We start from the raw sequence: 16421 nt of genomic DNA, 5'->3' as shown, positions 1-16421 counted from the left end.
AATGACTGTACCATCATTATAAAGATGAATATTACAGTCTGTACAGCATAAGGGCATGTCATTAACAAAAATAGAAAATAATAAAGGTCCCAAAGAAGAACCTTGAGGGATGCCTTTCACTATGCCTGTATAATCTGACTGACAACCCCTGTAATACACACACCCTGACGATGATGATGAAAATAGCAATTAAACCAGAGTAAAGATGATCTCGAGAGACCAATAGCATGCAATTTATCCAATAGAATATAGTGATCAACTAAATCAAAGGCTTTGGAGAGATCTAAGAAAATAGCACCGGTACACAGATTGTCATCAAAACTAGAAAATATATCATTAGAGAGTTTTAAGAGGGCAGTGGTAGTGGAAAAGTGTTTTCTGAAACCTGATTGAGTAAGTAAATTATTATCAGATAAATAACCAGATAATTGATTAAAAATTATTTTCTCAAAAACTTTAACCACACTATTAATTATTGATATTGGCCTATAATTGTTCCGAATTTGTGAGTCTCCACCTTTGTGCAAAGGAATAACTTTAGTACATTTCCAAGCAAAAGGCACTTCGCATGTATCAAATGACATGTTAATAAGCACAGACAATGGTGGTCCTAGTACATGCGAGGCAAGTTGGTGTCACGCATCTGTGGTGTGACGTTGGAGTCACAAGTTGGGGTCACGCATCTGTGGTGCAACGTTGGAGTCACAAGTTGGTGTCACACATCTGTGGTGCGACGTTGGAGTCACAAGTTGGTGTCACACATCTGTGGTGCGACGTTGGAGTCACAAGTTGGTGTCACACATCTGTGGTGCGACGTTGGAGTCACAAGTTGGTGTCACGCATCTGTGGTGCGACGTTGGAGTCACACGTTTGTGTCACGCATCTGTGGTGCGACGTTGGAGTCACAAGTTGGTGTCACGCATCTGTGGTGCGACGTTGGAGTCACAAGTTGGTGTCACACATCTGTGGTGCAACGTTGGAGTCACAAGTTGGTGTCACACATCTGTGGTGCGACGTTGGAGTCACAAGTTGGTGTCACACATCTGTGGTGCGACGTTGGAGTCACAAGTTGGTGTCACGCATCTGTGGTGCGACGTTGGAGTCACACGTTTGTGTCACGCATCTGTGGTGCGACGTTGGAGTCACAAGTTGGTGTCACGCATCTGTGGTGCGACGTTGGAGTCACAAGTTGGTGTCACGCATCTGTGGTGCGACGTTGGAGTCACAAGTTGGTGTCACACATCTGTGGTGTGACGTTGGAGTCACAAGTTGGTGTCACACATCTGTGCTGCGACGTTGGAGTCACAAGTTGGTGTCACGCATCTGTGGTGCGACGTTGGAGTCACAAGTTGGTGTCACAAATCTGTGGTGCGACGTTGGAGTCACAAGTTGGTGTCACGCATCTGTGGTGCGACGTTGGAGTCACAAGTTGGTGTCACACATCTGTGGTGTGACGTTGGAGTCACAAGTTGGTGTCACGCATCTGTGGTGCAACGTTGGAGTCACACCTTTGTGTCACGCATCTGTGGTGCGACGTTGGAGTCACAAGTTGGTGTCACGCATCTGTGGTGCGACGTTGGAGTCACAAGTTGGTGTCACGCATCTGTGGTGCGACGTTGGAGTCACAAGTTGGTGTCACACATCTGTGGTGCGACGTTGGAGTCACAAGTTGGTGTCGAGCATTTTTGGTGCGACGTTGGAGTCACACGTTTGTGTCACGCATCTGTGGTGCGACGTTGGAGTTACAAGTTGGTGTCACGCATCTGTGGTGCGACGTTGCAGTCACAAGTTGGTGTCGAGCATTTGTGGTGCGACGTTGGAGTCACACGTTTGTGTCACGCATCTGTGGTGCGACGTTGGAGTCACAAGTTGGTGTCACGCATCTGTGGTGCGACGTTGGAGTCACAAGTTGGTGTCACGCATCTGTGGTGCGACGTTGGAGTCACAAGTTGGTGTCACGCATCTGTGGTGCGACGTTGGAGTCACAAGTTGGTGTCACGCGTCTGTGGTACGACGTTGGAGTCACAAGTTGGTGTCACGCATATGTGGTGCGACGTTGGAGTCACAAGTTGGTGTCACGCATCTGTGGTGCGACGTTGGAGTCACAAGTTGGTGTCACACATCTGTGGTGCGACGTTGTAGTCACACGTTGGTGTCACATGTTTTGTCCCGCGTCTGTGGTGCGACGTTGGAGTCACACGTTTGTGTCACACATCTGTGGTGCGACGTTGAAGTCGCATATTTGTGTTACGCGACTGTGGTGCGACGTTGGAGTCACACGTTTGTGTCACATGTTTGCACCTTGAAAACAAAAAAGGGGAAACAAAACCATACACATTTTCACAACAATAACAACACAAATCCTGGAATGAACACAGTACATTTAACTGAATTTAGAGCCATGGATCAATTTTAGTTCATGCAAAAGAATTCTATTAAACAAAAATCATATTGATCAAGACATCACATTTCCCTATGTGTACTCTAATACATCAAAGTTGGTACAGTCTCATTTCCTTTAGAATTCCCATAAAACAGAACAACTGCCTGATTGAATCTCTTTGCCACTAGGATGGTCCATTCCCACAACACACCAGGTACTAAACACGTCAAGTCATCTTAATTACAAAATGAACATTAACAATTTGAGCTATGTTTTTATAAATCACATTTAGCCAAAGAGGAATTTTAACTGGTTTTAATGTTTTAACCTTAAGCCAAATAACTAAGCCCGTGCACTGACTCAGTACAATGACAAACAAAGATCTTAAACCAAACCAATATGAGCCATTCCACAGAAAGGGTGATATTTCTGTCCCCAGGACATTATATGTATAAAATTGCATGAAAATGAACTCTAAAATAAATTTTATTAAAGCAAAATGTCCTGCACACATAAAGCTAACTACACATTTAAAATGTATAATTAAAAACGTTAATAAAAACTACATAGAACACAAAATAATAGCATTTTCTGCATGTCCCCACTCTCTCTCTAAACTTTACCATGAAATATAATGACTAAAATCCTTCAGAAATCTTAATTGTTTTGCATAGTTGTGTGACTTTATATCGAATCTGCTTTAAAATGAAAAACATATTTTATCCAATATTTTAGATAAAATACACATTTTAGTCATGTTCCCAGGTTTTCACTCAGTCCTTTTACCCTATTACACCCCCCCCCCCCCCCCCCCTCCTCTGAAAAACTTTTTTAACATCCTGTTAAACATCCTGTTAAAAATGTGTCTTGAGGAATATTCCACAAGACACATTTTTAACATGAAGTTGCACAATCTGAATCTTCTGAAGGCAATGGGAAGACCATAAGTAAGTCCTCTCATTTTAATTTCTGTATATTTGATGAAATTGTAACTTTGACTGAGAAGGTCAATCTCAACATACTCTCCTGTTACCTAAATTGTTTATTAGATTTTATTTGTTTATTTAAAAAATATTAACTTTTGGTAAGTCAAAAGAATTTGCTCAGTGTCCTCATGCTATAAGCATGTCTGCTGTGTGGCCATATGCCACGTATTTGATAACTTTTTGCTTAAAAACTCAATCCTGTTACAATTTTTTTCTTTTTAAAAACAATTTAATTAAACCACTGTTTTTATCAGTTTTGATTTTTTTTTTTTAAATTTTAATTAAATTTAGTTAAAACAAATTTTTTATAAAAAATGTTTTTTTTTTTTTATATAATTTATATAATTAAATTTAGTAATTTTTTTTATATATAATTTAATTAATTGAATTATAGAAGAAAAAAAAAACTTGAGGCTTCGGTCTTCTTTAAAATGAAAAAAAAAAATGGCTTTGTGTTTTTTTTTTATTAAAATACACCCTACCTTAACATATAGTTTTTTTTTTTTTTTGTCACAAATGTAAATTATTTGAACATATAACCAACAATTTCTTTAAAATAAACACTTTCTTGTGGTGAAAACAAAAGAATTAATTGACATGCTTTTAAACTTGCTTTTTAAATGGCACATGATTTTCGGTAACAGGACTGAGAAAACATGCGTCCATTTTCTGCTTAAACCTTGTAAAAAAATAACAAAAGTTGCCTGAGATTGACCAATACACATTTTGAATAGTTAAATGTGTAGTATTAGATTCAGTGTTGAATAAAGATAACAAATAAAGTTTAATTTTGAAGAGTTGCAACAACGGTGGAATGGCCCATATAGTAATGTCCTTTTATTTATTGATCAAATGCAAAGATGCATAATATAAGAATTGTGTGGCTTAAATCCTGGCCATCACACTGTCACACCATTTGTCACAACTCATTTTCTATTGTTGCACCGTTCCTTTTACTTTATGATATGTATCTTTGTTTTTCCATATATATCTTATTGTGCAGAAACAAAGAGACAGAGCTATGAGGACACCGGCATCGTCTTCAGTCATGAAAGCCTTTCCTGAAGATCCTCCAGGTCTAGATTACAGGTAACCAGATCCTCCTCAGAAGCACAAGCACCAGCAAAGCTTGAAAACCCTCATTCCGTTCCGTTTTGGCTCATAGTGAAACAGATTTCTCAACGTATTAGAAGCATATATTTTTGTTTCCGTAATGAAAATGATCTGTCCATTTCATCAAGAGATCTGAGATAAACCAAAAGTACCTTTGTTCCTTTTCGTTGTCACTCCGAATGAGGAGACGAATGGGGGTTTCGCTTAGAAAGCCTATCGACTTCGAGTATACAAAACAAGCCAATGGCAAAGGAATGCCATGTCAGAGCAGAGCCTGGCCCCCGCGGAACGCTGGTCCTTCCCTGGCCTCCTCTGTCAGGGTGCGGTTATGACCGTGCCCCCACACGGGCCGCTATGCTGTCCACGTCCGGGCCGGTCATTCCGCTTCGCTGCACCACAAAGGGGACGTCTGTGGTTCGCGTGACGCCGCTGGCACAGTCCTTGGGAGCCTGGCTTGAGCTTCCCAACCTATCCCGCTGCGTCGCACGAACCATCAGGCTCGGCTATGCGAATCAGTTCGCACGGTCTCCTTCCCGCTTCAGGGGAGTCCGCTCTACTATGGTCAGTGGCAATACCCCTATCATGAGAGTAGAGGTTGCTACCCTACTGGCGAAGGGTGCGATCGAGACTGTCCCTCCAGCCGAAATGAGGTCCGGGTTCTAAAGCCCCTACTTCATTGTCCCGAAGAATCCGGTGGGTTACGGCCAATCCTGGACCTGCGCATCCTGAGACGCTCCCTTCACAGGCTGCTGTTCTGAATTCTCACAGCCAAACGCATCCTGCGTGTGTGCAGCCCCAGGATTGGTCTGCAGCGATCGACCTGAAGGACGTATTCATGTCTCCATTCTTTCTCAAAACAGACCGTTCCTACGGTTTGCTTCGAGGGGCAGGCATACCAGTACGCAGTTCTCCCTTTCGGGCTAGCCCTGTCTCCTCGCATCTTTACGAAGGTCGTCAAGGCAGCCCTTGTTCCCCTCCGGGAACATGGGGTTCGTGTCCTGAACTATCTCGACGACTGGCTGATACTAGCTCACTCTCGAGACTGGGTTTGCGAACACAGGGTCCTAGTGCTCCGGCACCTAGCTCGTCTGGGCCTTCGGGTCAACTGGGAGAAGAGCTAACTTTGCCCCGTGCAGAGGATCTCTTTTCTCGGTATGGACTCGGTCGCCATGTCTGCGCAGCTTCGAGGAGCGCGCGCAGTCACTGCTGACTTGCCTAAGACAATTCGAGGGCAAGAGTGCGGTTCCACTGAATCTCTTTCAGAGGCTCCTGGGGCATATGGCATTTGCAGCCACGACAACGCCGCTCGGATTGCTCATATGAGACCGCTTCAGCTCTGGCTTCGCGATCGAGTCCTGAGGTGGGCATGGCAACACGGCACTCTCCGAGTACCAGTTACTCCGACCTGCCATCAGACCTTCACCCCGTGGTCGAACCTCAGTTTTCTACGGGCCGGAGTGCCCCTGGAACGAGCTTCCCCGGCATGTTGTTGTCTCAACAGATGCCTCTACCACTGGCTGGGGCGCCATGTGCAATGCACGTGCTGCCGCGGGCTCCTGGACAGGACCCCACCGCCTAAGGCACGTCAATTGCCTCGAGTTGCTGGCTGTACGTCTTTCTTGCTCCGCTTCCGGGCCGTGCTCAAGAATCAACACGTACTAGTCCGACCAGACAATACCGCCACTGCAGCGTACATCAACCGTCAAGGTGGTCTACGCTCCCGCCGTATGTCGCAACTCGCCCGCCACCTCCTCATATGGAGTCAGAATGAGGAGATGTTCGATCAGTGTCGTGCTTTCCTTCCTTCAAGATGGGTTGGAGCGAAGGCTGTCTCCCTCCACCCTCAAAGTCTATGTTGCCGCTATTGCTGAACACCATGACCCAGTCAAAGGTAAGTCTGTGGGGAAGCACGACCTGATCGTCAGGTTCCTGAGAGGAGCGAGAAGACTGAATCCTCCTCTCGTTCCCTCTTGGGACCTCGCAGTGGTGCTAACTGCCCTGCAGAGTGCTCCCTTTGAGCCTTTGCAATCAGTGGAGCTTAAGTTCCTGTCTATGAAGACAGTGCTCCTGGTTGCATTGGCCTCCATCAAGAGGGTAGGGGACCTGCACGCATTCTCCGTTGACGAAGCGTGCCTGGAATTCGGGCCGGCCTACTCTCACGTGATCCTGAGACCCCGGCTTGGATATGTGCCCAAGGTTCCTACCACTCCCTTCCGGGACCAGGTGGTGAACCTGCAAGCGCTGCCCCTGGAGGAGGCAGACCCAGCCTTGGCACTGCTCTGTCCAGTACGTGCTCTCCGCATCTATGTAGACAGGACGCAGTGTTTCAGGACCTCAGACCAGCTCTTTGTCTGTTATGGTGGGAAGCTGAAGGGAAAGGCTCTCTCCAAGAAACGGCTGTCTCACTGGATAGTGGACGCCATTGCTTTGGCATACCAGCAGCAAGGTCGACCGTGCCCCCTTGGTGTGACTGCCCACTCCACCCGGAGTGTGGCCTCATCTTGGGCTCTAGCGCATGGCGCCACGCTAACAGACATCTGCAGAGCTGCAGGCTGGGCGACACCCAACACATTCACCAGATTCTACAATCTCCGAGTGGAGCCAGTGTCCTCTCATGTACTCGCTTCAACCAGCTAGTACCGGACCCGCTCAGTTGTCTTTGCTTGCTCGCCATTCCACTCTACGGACTGGATACGTGCGATATTCTTCTCAGGTGATCTTCCCCGAAAGCCCTGAGTTCCTCCATCACTCCTGACATCGGCGCCAGTGTCTATTGCCTGCGCGTCGGCTAGATTCCTCCCGTGTGCATGGTCCCTTCTCTGAGCGACCCCCACATGTGTATTTCCACTGTAAGCCTCTCTGAGCATGTGTCTTTCCCTTGGCAAGCCACCTTGCCACCCCTGGGGTTGAAATATTCCACCTGCGGCTGGACACCCCAGTGATTCCCCATATGCATCCCTCCGGGTCATATGTGTATTTTTTATATATGCAAATTCCATGCAAATTCCGCAGACCCATGGCATTCCTTTGCCATTGGCTCGTTTTGTATACTCGAAGTCAATAGGCTTTCTAAGCGAAACCCCCATTCGTCGTCATCCGACAGAACGTCTCCGTTCCCTACTCAGGGAACGAGGGTTACATTCGTAAGCGAGATTTTTCATGATTGCTAATGCTCTGTTTTTTTCAACAAGTCTTTCATTCACGTGACATTTCTGAATCTCCAAATGTCTGATACATTCATAATGTAATGTCAAATGTACATTTTCTAACTTGGCACAGCTCGCACCCAGTTGATGATGCTGGTTTCTTCTCCTTCGCAACATTTGCATGGATGACACCCATGATGTGGAGGCTCTTTAGGAATCGATTAAATGAGGACTTTTCCTCTCTCTCACCTCATGATGGAGCCCACATCAATGAAGAGAGGTATTCTTCATAATCTTTTCATTTAACCCTCTGGGCTTCTTCGGACAAAAATGACTGAAACCGTTTATGTTTTGAAATGTTTAATTTTTTTGCTTCATCGGATGGGGTTGAAACTTGGTGACTTTTGTTGTATTACCTATGTGAACACACAAAAAAAAAATCAAGGAGATGATTCGGATATGTTAAAGGGTCGTAAAAAAAATAGTCACACTTAGCTTCCTTCCGGTCAAAAATGACCGACAAATGAATGGGAAATACGAAAAAATAGGAAAACTCAGAAACTTTTGGTGGTACAAACTACAGATCAGCCACTGTGCAGAAAAAAAGTGTACAGCAATGAAGGAGTGACACTCTAAAACATCAAGAGTGCAAATAAGACAACCACCCCCCACGCACACAAACACAGTGATAAACTGGCAAGACTGCAACATCAAAAAAAAAAAATAACTAGTCTTTTAGAATATCTAAATATATATCTAAATAAAAAAAATGAATAAGATAGAGAAATCATGTCTAAAACAACAATAGGAATCAAAAAGCCTTTCTATGTATTTATATAGGAAGCTATATGCAGCCTACAGGCGGTTAAGGACATTACACACATTTATATATTTTTAAAGCCACTGGATGGCAGGCTTCTCACTTGAATTTTTTTTTCCTGCAGCCTGCACTCTATTTTGATGTGAAATGTTGCATTTATTGAAAAAAAATTGTATAATGAAAAATTAATTCTAATGGAAAAAATACCTCATAAAAAGTATATAATTAATGCAAAGTATCATAAAAATCTTTAAAAATTCTAAATAATAATAAGAAAATATTATTGAACAAAAATATATTTCATTGGTTTTCCTGGAAAAAAAAAAGTTACATTTTAAGGCGTCTGTCTTTTTTGACCGGGAGGAAGCTAAGTGTAACCCCCAAACGAAGAAGCCCAGAGGGTTTCTAAGCTTGGTTAAGAAGTCTCGACAGAATGATTTGCTGCAGGACGAGCAAAAAAACAGTGGTCACAAGGTCTAAGAATGTTTTCCTGAATCCTGGGTGAGTCTTGGAGAATGTGCAGTATTTGCGGGCAAACCAACTATCTTCAAAAAATGAAAAGCGGTTGTGATTTCTGTTCAGGTTCCAGAGACTGTGGGCCGATGAAGTTGCCCGTGTGGGCCTAGAGAAGGCTTCTCTTCCTGCTGTGGTCTTTCGTTTTCAGAAGACAAGATTAATGGTGTCATTCTTGGCTTCAATCCTATTTACTTTTGCTGTATTTATTGGGCCGGTATGTAAAATAACTTGGCAGTACAAAGTATCATTCAGTTGAATAAACAATAAAACATATTGTTTTATGTTCCTTAAAGGGTCAGTTCACCCAGAAATGAAAATTATCCCATAATTTACTCACCCTCAAGCCATCCTGGGTGTATATGTCTGTGTTCTTTCAGCCAAACACAGTTATATTAAAGAAAATATCCCGTCTCTTCCAAGCTTTATAAAAGGAGTGAATAGTAACTGAGATTTTAAAGCCCCAAAAAGCTTATCCAAGGTTCATAATTGATGAATCGAACATTTGGGTGAACTGATGCTTTACATTAGTAGCTTAGTTTATAAAGTCAATCCCCTTTTGAGGGACCCACTTGCAAAAATATAGTAGCATCTGTATATGTTCATGTATTAATAACCATTTATGTATGAGAAAAATATTAAGCATTATATTACAAAGGCATGTTATTTCCTTGATTAAAACATTTATATTGCCAATGTAGTAGAATAAAATAGTTCGAATTAAATTTGAAATTGGATTCTAACTAAGCATTCAGTGCTATTTTTTCATGGATTTTTTTATTTTCATTTGGTCTGTCTTCTAGTCAATTCTAGTGTATGAAATCCTGAACTACGTCGAACACCCCGAGACATCCACGGTGTTCTACGGCGTCGGTGTGTGTGTGGCTCTGTTCACATCTGAGTTCAGCAAGGCATTTTTTGCATCACTCATGTGGGCTGTGAATTTGCGAACCGCTGTGAGAATGAAGGGAGCGTTCAACATGCTTGCTTTCAGGAAAATCCTCTCTCTCAGGAATCTCACCAGCATCAGTGTAGGAGAGGTAAACCATTGATTGTCGATTCGACAGTGAGTACTGCCACTTTACTGTCTGTAGAATCTAGTTATTGGTACTTGATAAGGAATTTGTATTTATTTACTAGTACTTCAACCACTTTTGAATTACTTAAATGATATATAATACAAGTAGTGTTTGTCATAAACTGTTGTGTGCATCATTTCTCTGTTTTGTAGACTATAAACGTGTTGACGAGTGATGGTTATCGGGTGTTTGACGCGGTCCTGTTTGGAACCTGTCTGCTGTTTGTTCCTTTTCTGCTGATCATATGTATCATATATGCCTGCTTTATTCTGGGATACACGGCACTAATGGGAATTTTGGTGTACCTGGTGTTCCTACCAATACAGGTGTGGTGGTCTTTTCTGTTTCGTGTAACACTTTTTCCGAGGCCTGTCTCAGTTACATTTAGTATTTTCCCTGACCGCTATAGATATCAGTTGCCAGGCTGATTGGTGTGTTGAGAAGGGAGGCTGTGTCTGTGACGGACAGCCGTGTTCGCACCATGAATGAGGTTCTGACCTGCATCAAACTCATTAAGATGTATGCGTGGGAGGAGTCTTTCGAGAAAACAATCACAGGTTGCCTATCCATCCATCCTATTGTATTTTACTCATGACTCTGTGAAATGCTGTGTTTTCTCTCACCCATTCTTTCCTTATTTATTTCGGATATAGATATTAGGAAAAATGAGAAGTTGCTCTTACAAAAGGCTGGTTATGTTCAGAGTTTAAACCGAGTATTAACAATGATAGCCCCCACACTGGCAACCGTCCTCGCCTTCATTGTCCACATTGCACTGAAACTGCCTCTTCAACCTTCCACTGTGAGTGCAACAAAAGGCTTGTCATTTGCTAAATGCATAAGTTTACACTACCTTTCAAAAGTTAGGGATCAAAAAGACATTCATATTTTTTCTTTTTCAAATAAATGCTCTTCTTTGGAACTTTCTATTCATCAATGATGAATAGAAAAAGTTTCATCAAAATCGTGTTTTTGTAAAAACTTAATACAAAAATATTAAGCAGTATTTTCAACACTGGTGATAATAAAAAAAAAAGTTTCTTGAGCACCAAATCAGCACATTAGAATGATTTCTGAAACTGCTGTTCCATCACAGCAACAAATTACATTTTAAAATGTATTAAAATAAAAAACAGCTATTTTGTAAATTGTAATATTTCACAATATAATTGTTTTACTGTTTTTTTTTTTTTTTTATCAAATGCAACCCTTGTTAATTTAAGTGATTTCTTTCAAAACCATTAAAAATCTTACTAGCCCAAAACATTTGAATGGTAGTGTAAATGTGTAAAACTTCATTACTTATACATTGATTGATCAATTTATTGTTTCCATTTTGTATTTGGATAATTCTGTCCTAACTCGCTTTACTTGTTGTAATTTCCTACATCACGTAAACTGGCAAATGACTCTGATGTGCTTGAAACTTTGATAAAAGCGATGAGTTTTCTCTAACCATTGCCCACAGGCGTACACTGTCATCGCTGTATTTAACTGCTTGAAGATGTCTATGGGCTTGTTGCCATTCTCTGTTAAAGCTGTTGCTGAGGCTAAAGTGGCTCTTGCGAGACTCAAGGTTGGACTCTCAATCAAAATCAAAGTTATTTTTCTCTCATTTTTACCTCATTGTCAAAAAGAGTTCCTCCTTTTCCCTACGGATTTGTACCTTTGGCCCCGTTATCCAGCCCGTTCTCATCCCAAAGCGTCTATATCCAACACACATGGCACCCTTTAGCGTCAATATGAGACGCAGATATATGGCGCCTCCTAGTGGTCTAACCCTAACACTACCCCAGACCTAAACCTACCCATAACCGAAGCGTGTTATATTGACGCTAAAGGGTGCCATGTGCGGCGGATGTAGACGCTTTGGCAAAAGCGTCAGTATATGACGCCTTGGGATGAGAATGTGTTGCATTATCTGCTGTAATTGCATTGGTTTAGGACATATTGAGATTGATGTAAATATTGTTAACATGTGTATCTTATAAAGATAAGTGTGTGGAAAATATATTTTCACGTGCTGTAACTTGATATTCTAAAATGCGTCTTTTACATTGAATTCCTGATTTTCCTCTGCAGCACAATGCAAATAACAGAATATTGAATGATTGCATCTCTACAGAAACTCTTGTTGGTACAGAACCCCAAAGGTTATCTTACGCAGAATAAAAATATGGATGTGGCGCTGGTCATGGAAAATGCCTCATTCTCTTGGAGCCGGCCAGATGACATGAACGGCACTGAAAGACCACAAGATCCCTCTCAAAGCGCCACACACCAGTCAGACTCCAAACCTTCAATCAGAAGCATCAGCTTCACTCTTTCAAAGGTGTGATATGAATATATTATAATGTGAGGCACTGTAACATGCCAGTAGTCGATATAGACAGTGTAGGAAACTTAGAAGCGAAGACCAGGAGACTTGGTTGTATCTTCACCAGGATTTTTTGAGAACACGGTATAGCTGCAGTCATCATGTCTAAATCAATAGCTCAGCACAGTTGAGGAGGGATTTATATAGAGGTGGAGACACTCTGAACAAAGCATGCAAATGAAGTACAGGAGTCAGTCCTGATATCATCAGCATAGCAGTGTCATTCAAATGCATAGATGCTAATCCAATCAGCCTGATCCCCATACACATTTGCATTGTTGTTCACTTATATTTATCATTTTGAAATATATTCTAAAGTATAACAAATATATGTAAAATATATGACAAAATATATGGTCAAAAAATGTTTAGCTTGCAAAAGAAAATGTATTTTGATCATAGTAATTCCTCTACCTTTTCCCCTACACACAACAGTAGGCTACCATATTTCACTACTGTATTATGACACACAGCTATAATAAATACTGTACTTACATTTAAATGACTGCAATGTAAAATGACAGATAGTTGCTTTCCTAGGACTATTAGGTGGCACGTGCCTAACACTACTTGCAATTATTAGATTTATTGTTGTTTTATTGACATCTTTCCTGAAGTCATTTAAACATTGAAAACATGCACAATATTTATGATGCAAGTATAACAGTGACACTCCAACAGTGAAGTACGCTTCAATAATAGATAGAACTCACTTTTACACACACTATTAAATAACTTCAATTCTGAAAATATATTTCAAATGAAACCATTTGCAAAAGTTAAAACATATGAACATGTTGTTAGTAAATATATTGACATACAAATATATTCACATATTTAACTAAAATATATTTTAATATATATATATATACACTCACCTAAAGGATTATTAGGAACACCTGTTCAATTTCTCATTAATGCAATTATCTAATCAACCAATCACATGGCAGTTGCTTCAATGCATTTAGGGGTTTGGTCCTGTCAAGACAATCTCCTGAACTCCAAACTGAATGTCAGAATGGGAAAGAAAGGTGATTTAAGCAATTTTGAGCGTGGCATGGTTGTTGGTGCCAGACGGGCCGGTCTGAGTATTTCACAATCTGCTCAGTTACTGGGATTTTCACGCACAACCATTTCTAGGGTTTACAAAGAATGGTGTGAAAAGGGAAAAACATCCAGTATGCTGCAGTCCTGTGGGCGAAAATGCCTTGTTGATGCTAGAGGTCAGAGGAGAATGGGCCGACTGATTCAAGCTGATAGAAGAGCAACTTTGACTGAAATAACCACACGTTACAACCGAGGTATGCAGCAAAGCATTTGTGAAGCCACAACACGCACAACCTTGAGGCGGGTGGGCTACAACAGCAGAAGACCCCACCGGGCACCACTCATCTCCACTACAAATAGGAAAAAGAGGCTACAATTTGCAAGAGTTCACCAAAATTGGACAGTTGAAGACTGGAAAAATGTTGCCTGGTCTGATGAGTCTCAATTTCTGTTGAGACATTCAGATGGTAGAGTCAGAATTTGGCGTAAACAGAATGAGAACATGGATCCATCATGCCTTGTTACCACTGTGCAGGCTGGTGGTGGTGGTGTAATGGTGTGGGGGATGTTTTCTTGGCACACTTTAAGCCCCTTAGTGCCAATTGGGCATCGTTTAAATGCCACGGCCGACCTGAGCATTGTTTCTGACCATGTCCATCCCTTTATGGCCACCATGTACCCATCCTCTGATGGCTACTTCCAGCAGGATAATGCACCATATCACAAAGCTCGAATCATTTCAAATTGGTTTCTTGAACATGACAATGAGTTCACTGTACTAAAATGGCCCCCACAGTCACCAGATCTCAACCCAATAGAGCATCTTTGGGATGTGGTGGAACGGGAGCTTCGTGCACTGGATGTGCATCCCACAAATCTCCATCAACTGCAAGATGCTATCCTATCAATATGGGCCAACATTTCTAAAGAATGCTTTCAGCACCTTGTTGAATCAATGCCATAGAATTAAGGCAGTTCTGAAGGCGAAAGGGGGTCAAACACAGTATTAGTATGGTGTTCCTAATAATCCTTTAGGTGAGTGTATATATATATATACATATATATATATATATATATATACATAAATTTAACTAAAATATATTTATTGGGCCAATTTCAAATATTTGCATATATACCAAAAATATATTCTGAAAATATATTTCAAATACATGTATTTTAAAATACACAAGGTTAATGTCAGACACCTGCAATGTACTTTCTCAGTTTATAAACTATTGTATTGGAACCTAGATTTAACATTTAATACATTTGCAGTCCAACAACAGGACGTGTTCTGACACTAAAAGAGACCAATGAATTTCTCTCTTCAACTATAGGGAAGTCTGCTTGGGGTGTGTGGCAATGTTGGAAGTGGAAAAACCTCTTTGATATCAAGTATTCTTGAGCAGGTGTGGCACCGCCGGTCTTTTCTACGTCCAAGACACATGATGTGATGAGGTGTGACTGACAGTATAATCATTTATTCCTGCAGATGCATCTTGTGAGTGGGTCTGTATCAGCTAATGGAACATTTGCATATGTTTCCCAGCAAGCCTGGATATTCCACGGGACTGTAAGGGACAATATCCTCATGGGAGAACCATTTGACCAAACCAGGTAAAACTAGAGAACGCAAAAAACACAACTGGTCAAAGAATGTGTGTCAACAGTTACATATTTGTCTTTTGAAAAGTGTCAGGAGAGTTCACTTCTGCACAGTCAAATGATGCCCATAATGTACAATTTGTGCAGTTGCAGGAGTTTTACTTATAAACCCACATTTACAGTATCACAGTATTTTGAAGTATCACATTTTACTGGAGGCCAAATGCCAACACAAAGTCTATCATATCTGTATTGGCCAAAAGAGGAGAGCTTAATGGAGAACAGTGGATGATTTAGAGTGATAAACAGCACTAAACTGAACGAAGAAGAAAACGTACAGTCATGTCCCTAAAGCAATAAAATTACACGTGACGTTTTTTCTTTTATCTACAATAGATCTTGATAAATCTTCCACATACAAAGGTAAAAGGAAAACTTTCATGAAGATATAGTGATGAATAAACGTATCTCACAGTTAATGTGGTCGCAATGTGTGAGCTGTGCTTCATACAGAAGTCAAGCTTTTTGTTGGTCAACGTGGCGAGATCTAACAACTGTATGTGACCGCTCCTTTAGCCTCTCTGATAGATGTAAATATTCATCTAAATATGAAGCAGATCAATATCATTAGAATGTAAAAGAGTAGTTTTGTATGAAACTTGACATTATTTCCCCATAGTAAGTGTGAATTTAGTGAGCAAGGACTCAGAATAAAACAGTTTAGACACCACTAACCCATTCGTCTTGAAATAGCCAGTTTTAATTGACCTCAGTGTCCTAGGAAGCTAATAGATCTTGTTTTATAGCCAGACCGTGAACCGCTTTATGGTGTTTTGATTGATTAATTGATTGATTGATTGATTTGATTTAATTGAATGACCACACAGCCAGGCTGGTGGAATTTGTTTTCAGTACAGCTCTTTGGTACAGGTTCCAGCATTACATTTAAACAGTAAAAATTGAACATATAAAGTAACATGTATATATACATACAGACAAACACATTAATACATAATACATAAAGGCGGGCGTACACGGTGCGATTTTTTGCTGTTTTACGAGCTCGCAGATGATTTTTTTCACTCGAGAGAAATCGTGTGTAAATCGGTTATGCTCGCATGTCGCGGCTCGTATCGTGTGCGAGGAAGATACTGTCACAGTCCTCGTCTGCACCTGTCTGTCCCTGTCTGCACTACACTTCCCAGAATCCTCCTTGTCTCCACACCTGAACTCACTCCCTCACTTACCAGCCTGTTCATCGTTATCATCATCTGTGTCACCTGTCTTCACCTTGTTATGTTTGATTTGTACTTGTATTTAGTTCCTTCAGTTTAGTCATTCTTTGTCAGTAG

General features: G+C 41.4%; 1 protein-coding gene across 1 annotated transcript in view; it reads left to right on the top strand.

Moving 5' to 3' along the window:
* Positions 1 to 601: 601 nt before the first annotated feature.
* LOC130071106 (ATP-binding cassette sub-family C member 12-like) overlaps positions 602 to 16421 on the top strand; it is a 34816-nt gene continuing 18996 nt past the window's right edge. Inside the window, 12 exon segments of the mRNA XM_056235722.1 lie at positions 602 to 2008; positions 4373 to 4533; positions 7762 to 7908; positions 9031 to 9178; positions 9765 to 10001; positions 10193 to 10366; positions 10450 to 10597; positions 10694 to 10842; positions 11509 to 11616; positions 12166 to 12372; positions 14802 to 14873; positions 14957 to 15081. Coding sequence (XP_056091697.1) covers positions 602 to 2008; positions 4373 to 4533; positions 7762 to 7908; positions 9031 to 9178; positions 9765 to 10001; positions 10193 to 10366; positions 10450 to 10597; positions 10694 to 10842; positions 11509 to 11616; positions 12166 to 12372; positions 14802 to 14873; positions 14957 to 15081 — 3083 coding nt within the window.

This window comes from Rhinichthys klamathensis, unplaced genomic scaffold, assembly GCF_029890125.1.
Source record: "Rhinichthys klamathensis goyatoka isolate OS25496 unplaced genomic scaffold, OSU_Roscu_1.1 h1tg000429l_1, whole genome shotgun sequence".
Lineage (NCBI taxonomy): Eukaryota > Metazoa > Chordata > Actinopteri > Cypriniformes > Leuciscidae > Rhinichthys > Rhinichthys klamathensis.
The sequence above is the reverse complement of the archived record's forward strand: the minus strand, read 5'-3'. Positions and strand labels throughout refer to the sequence as shown.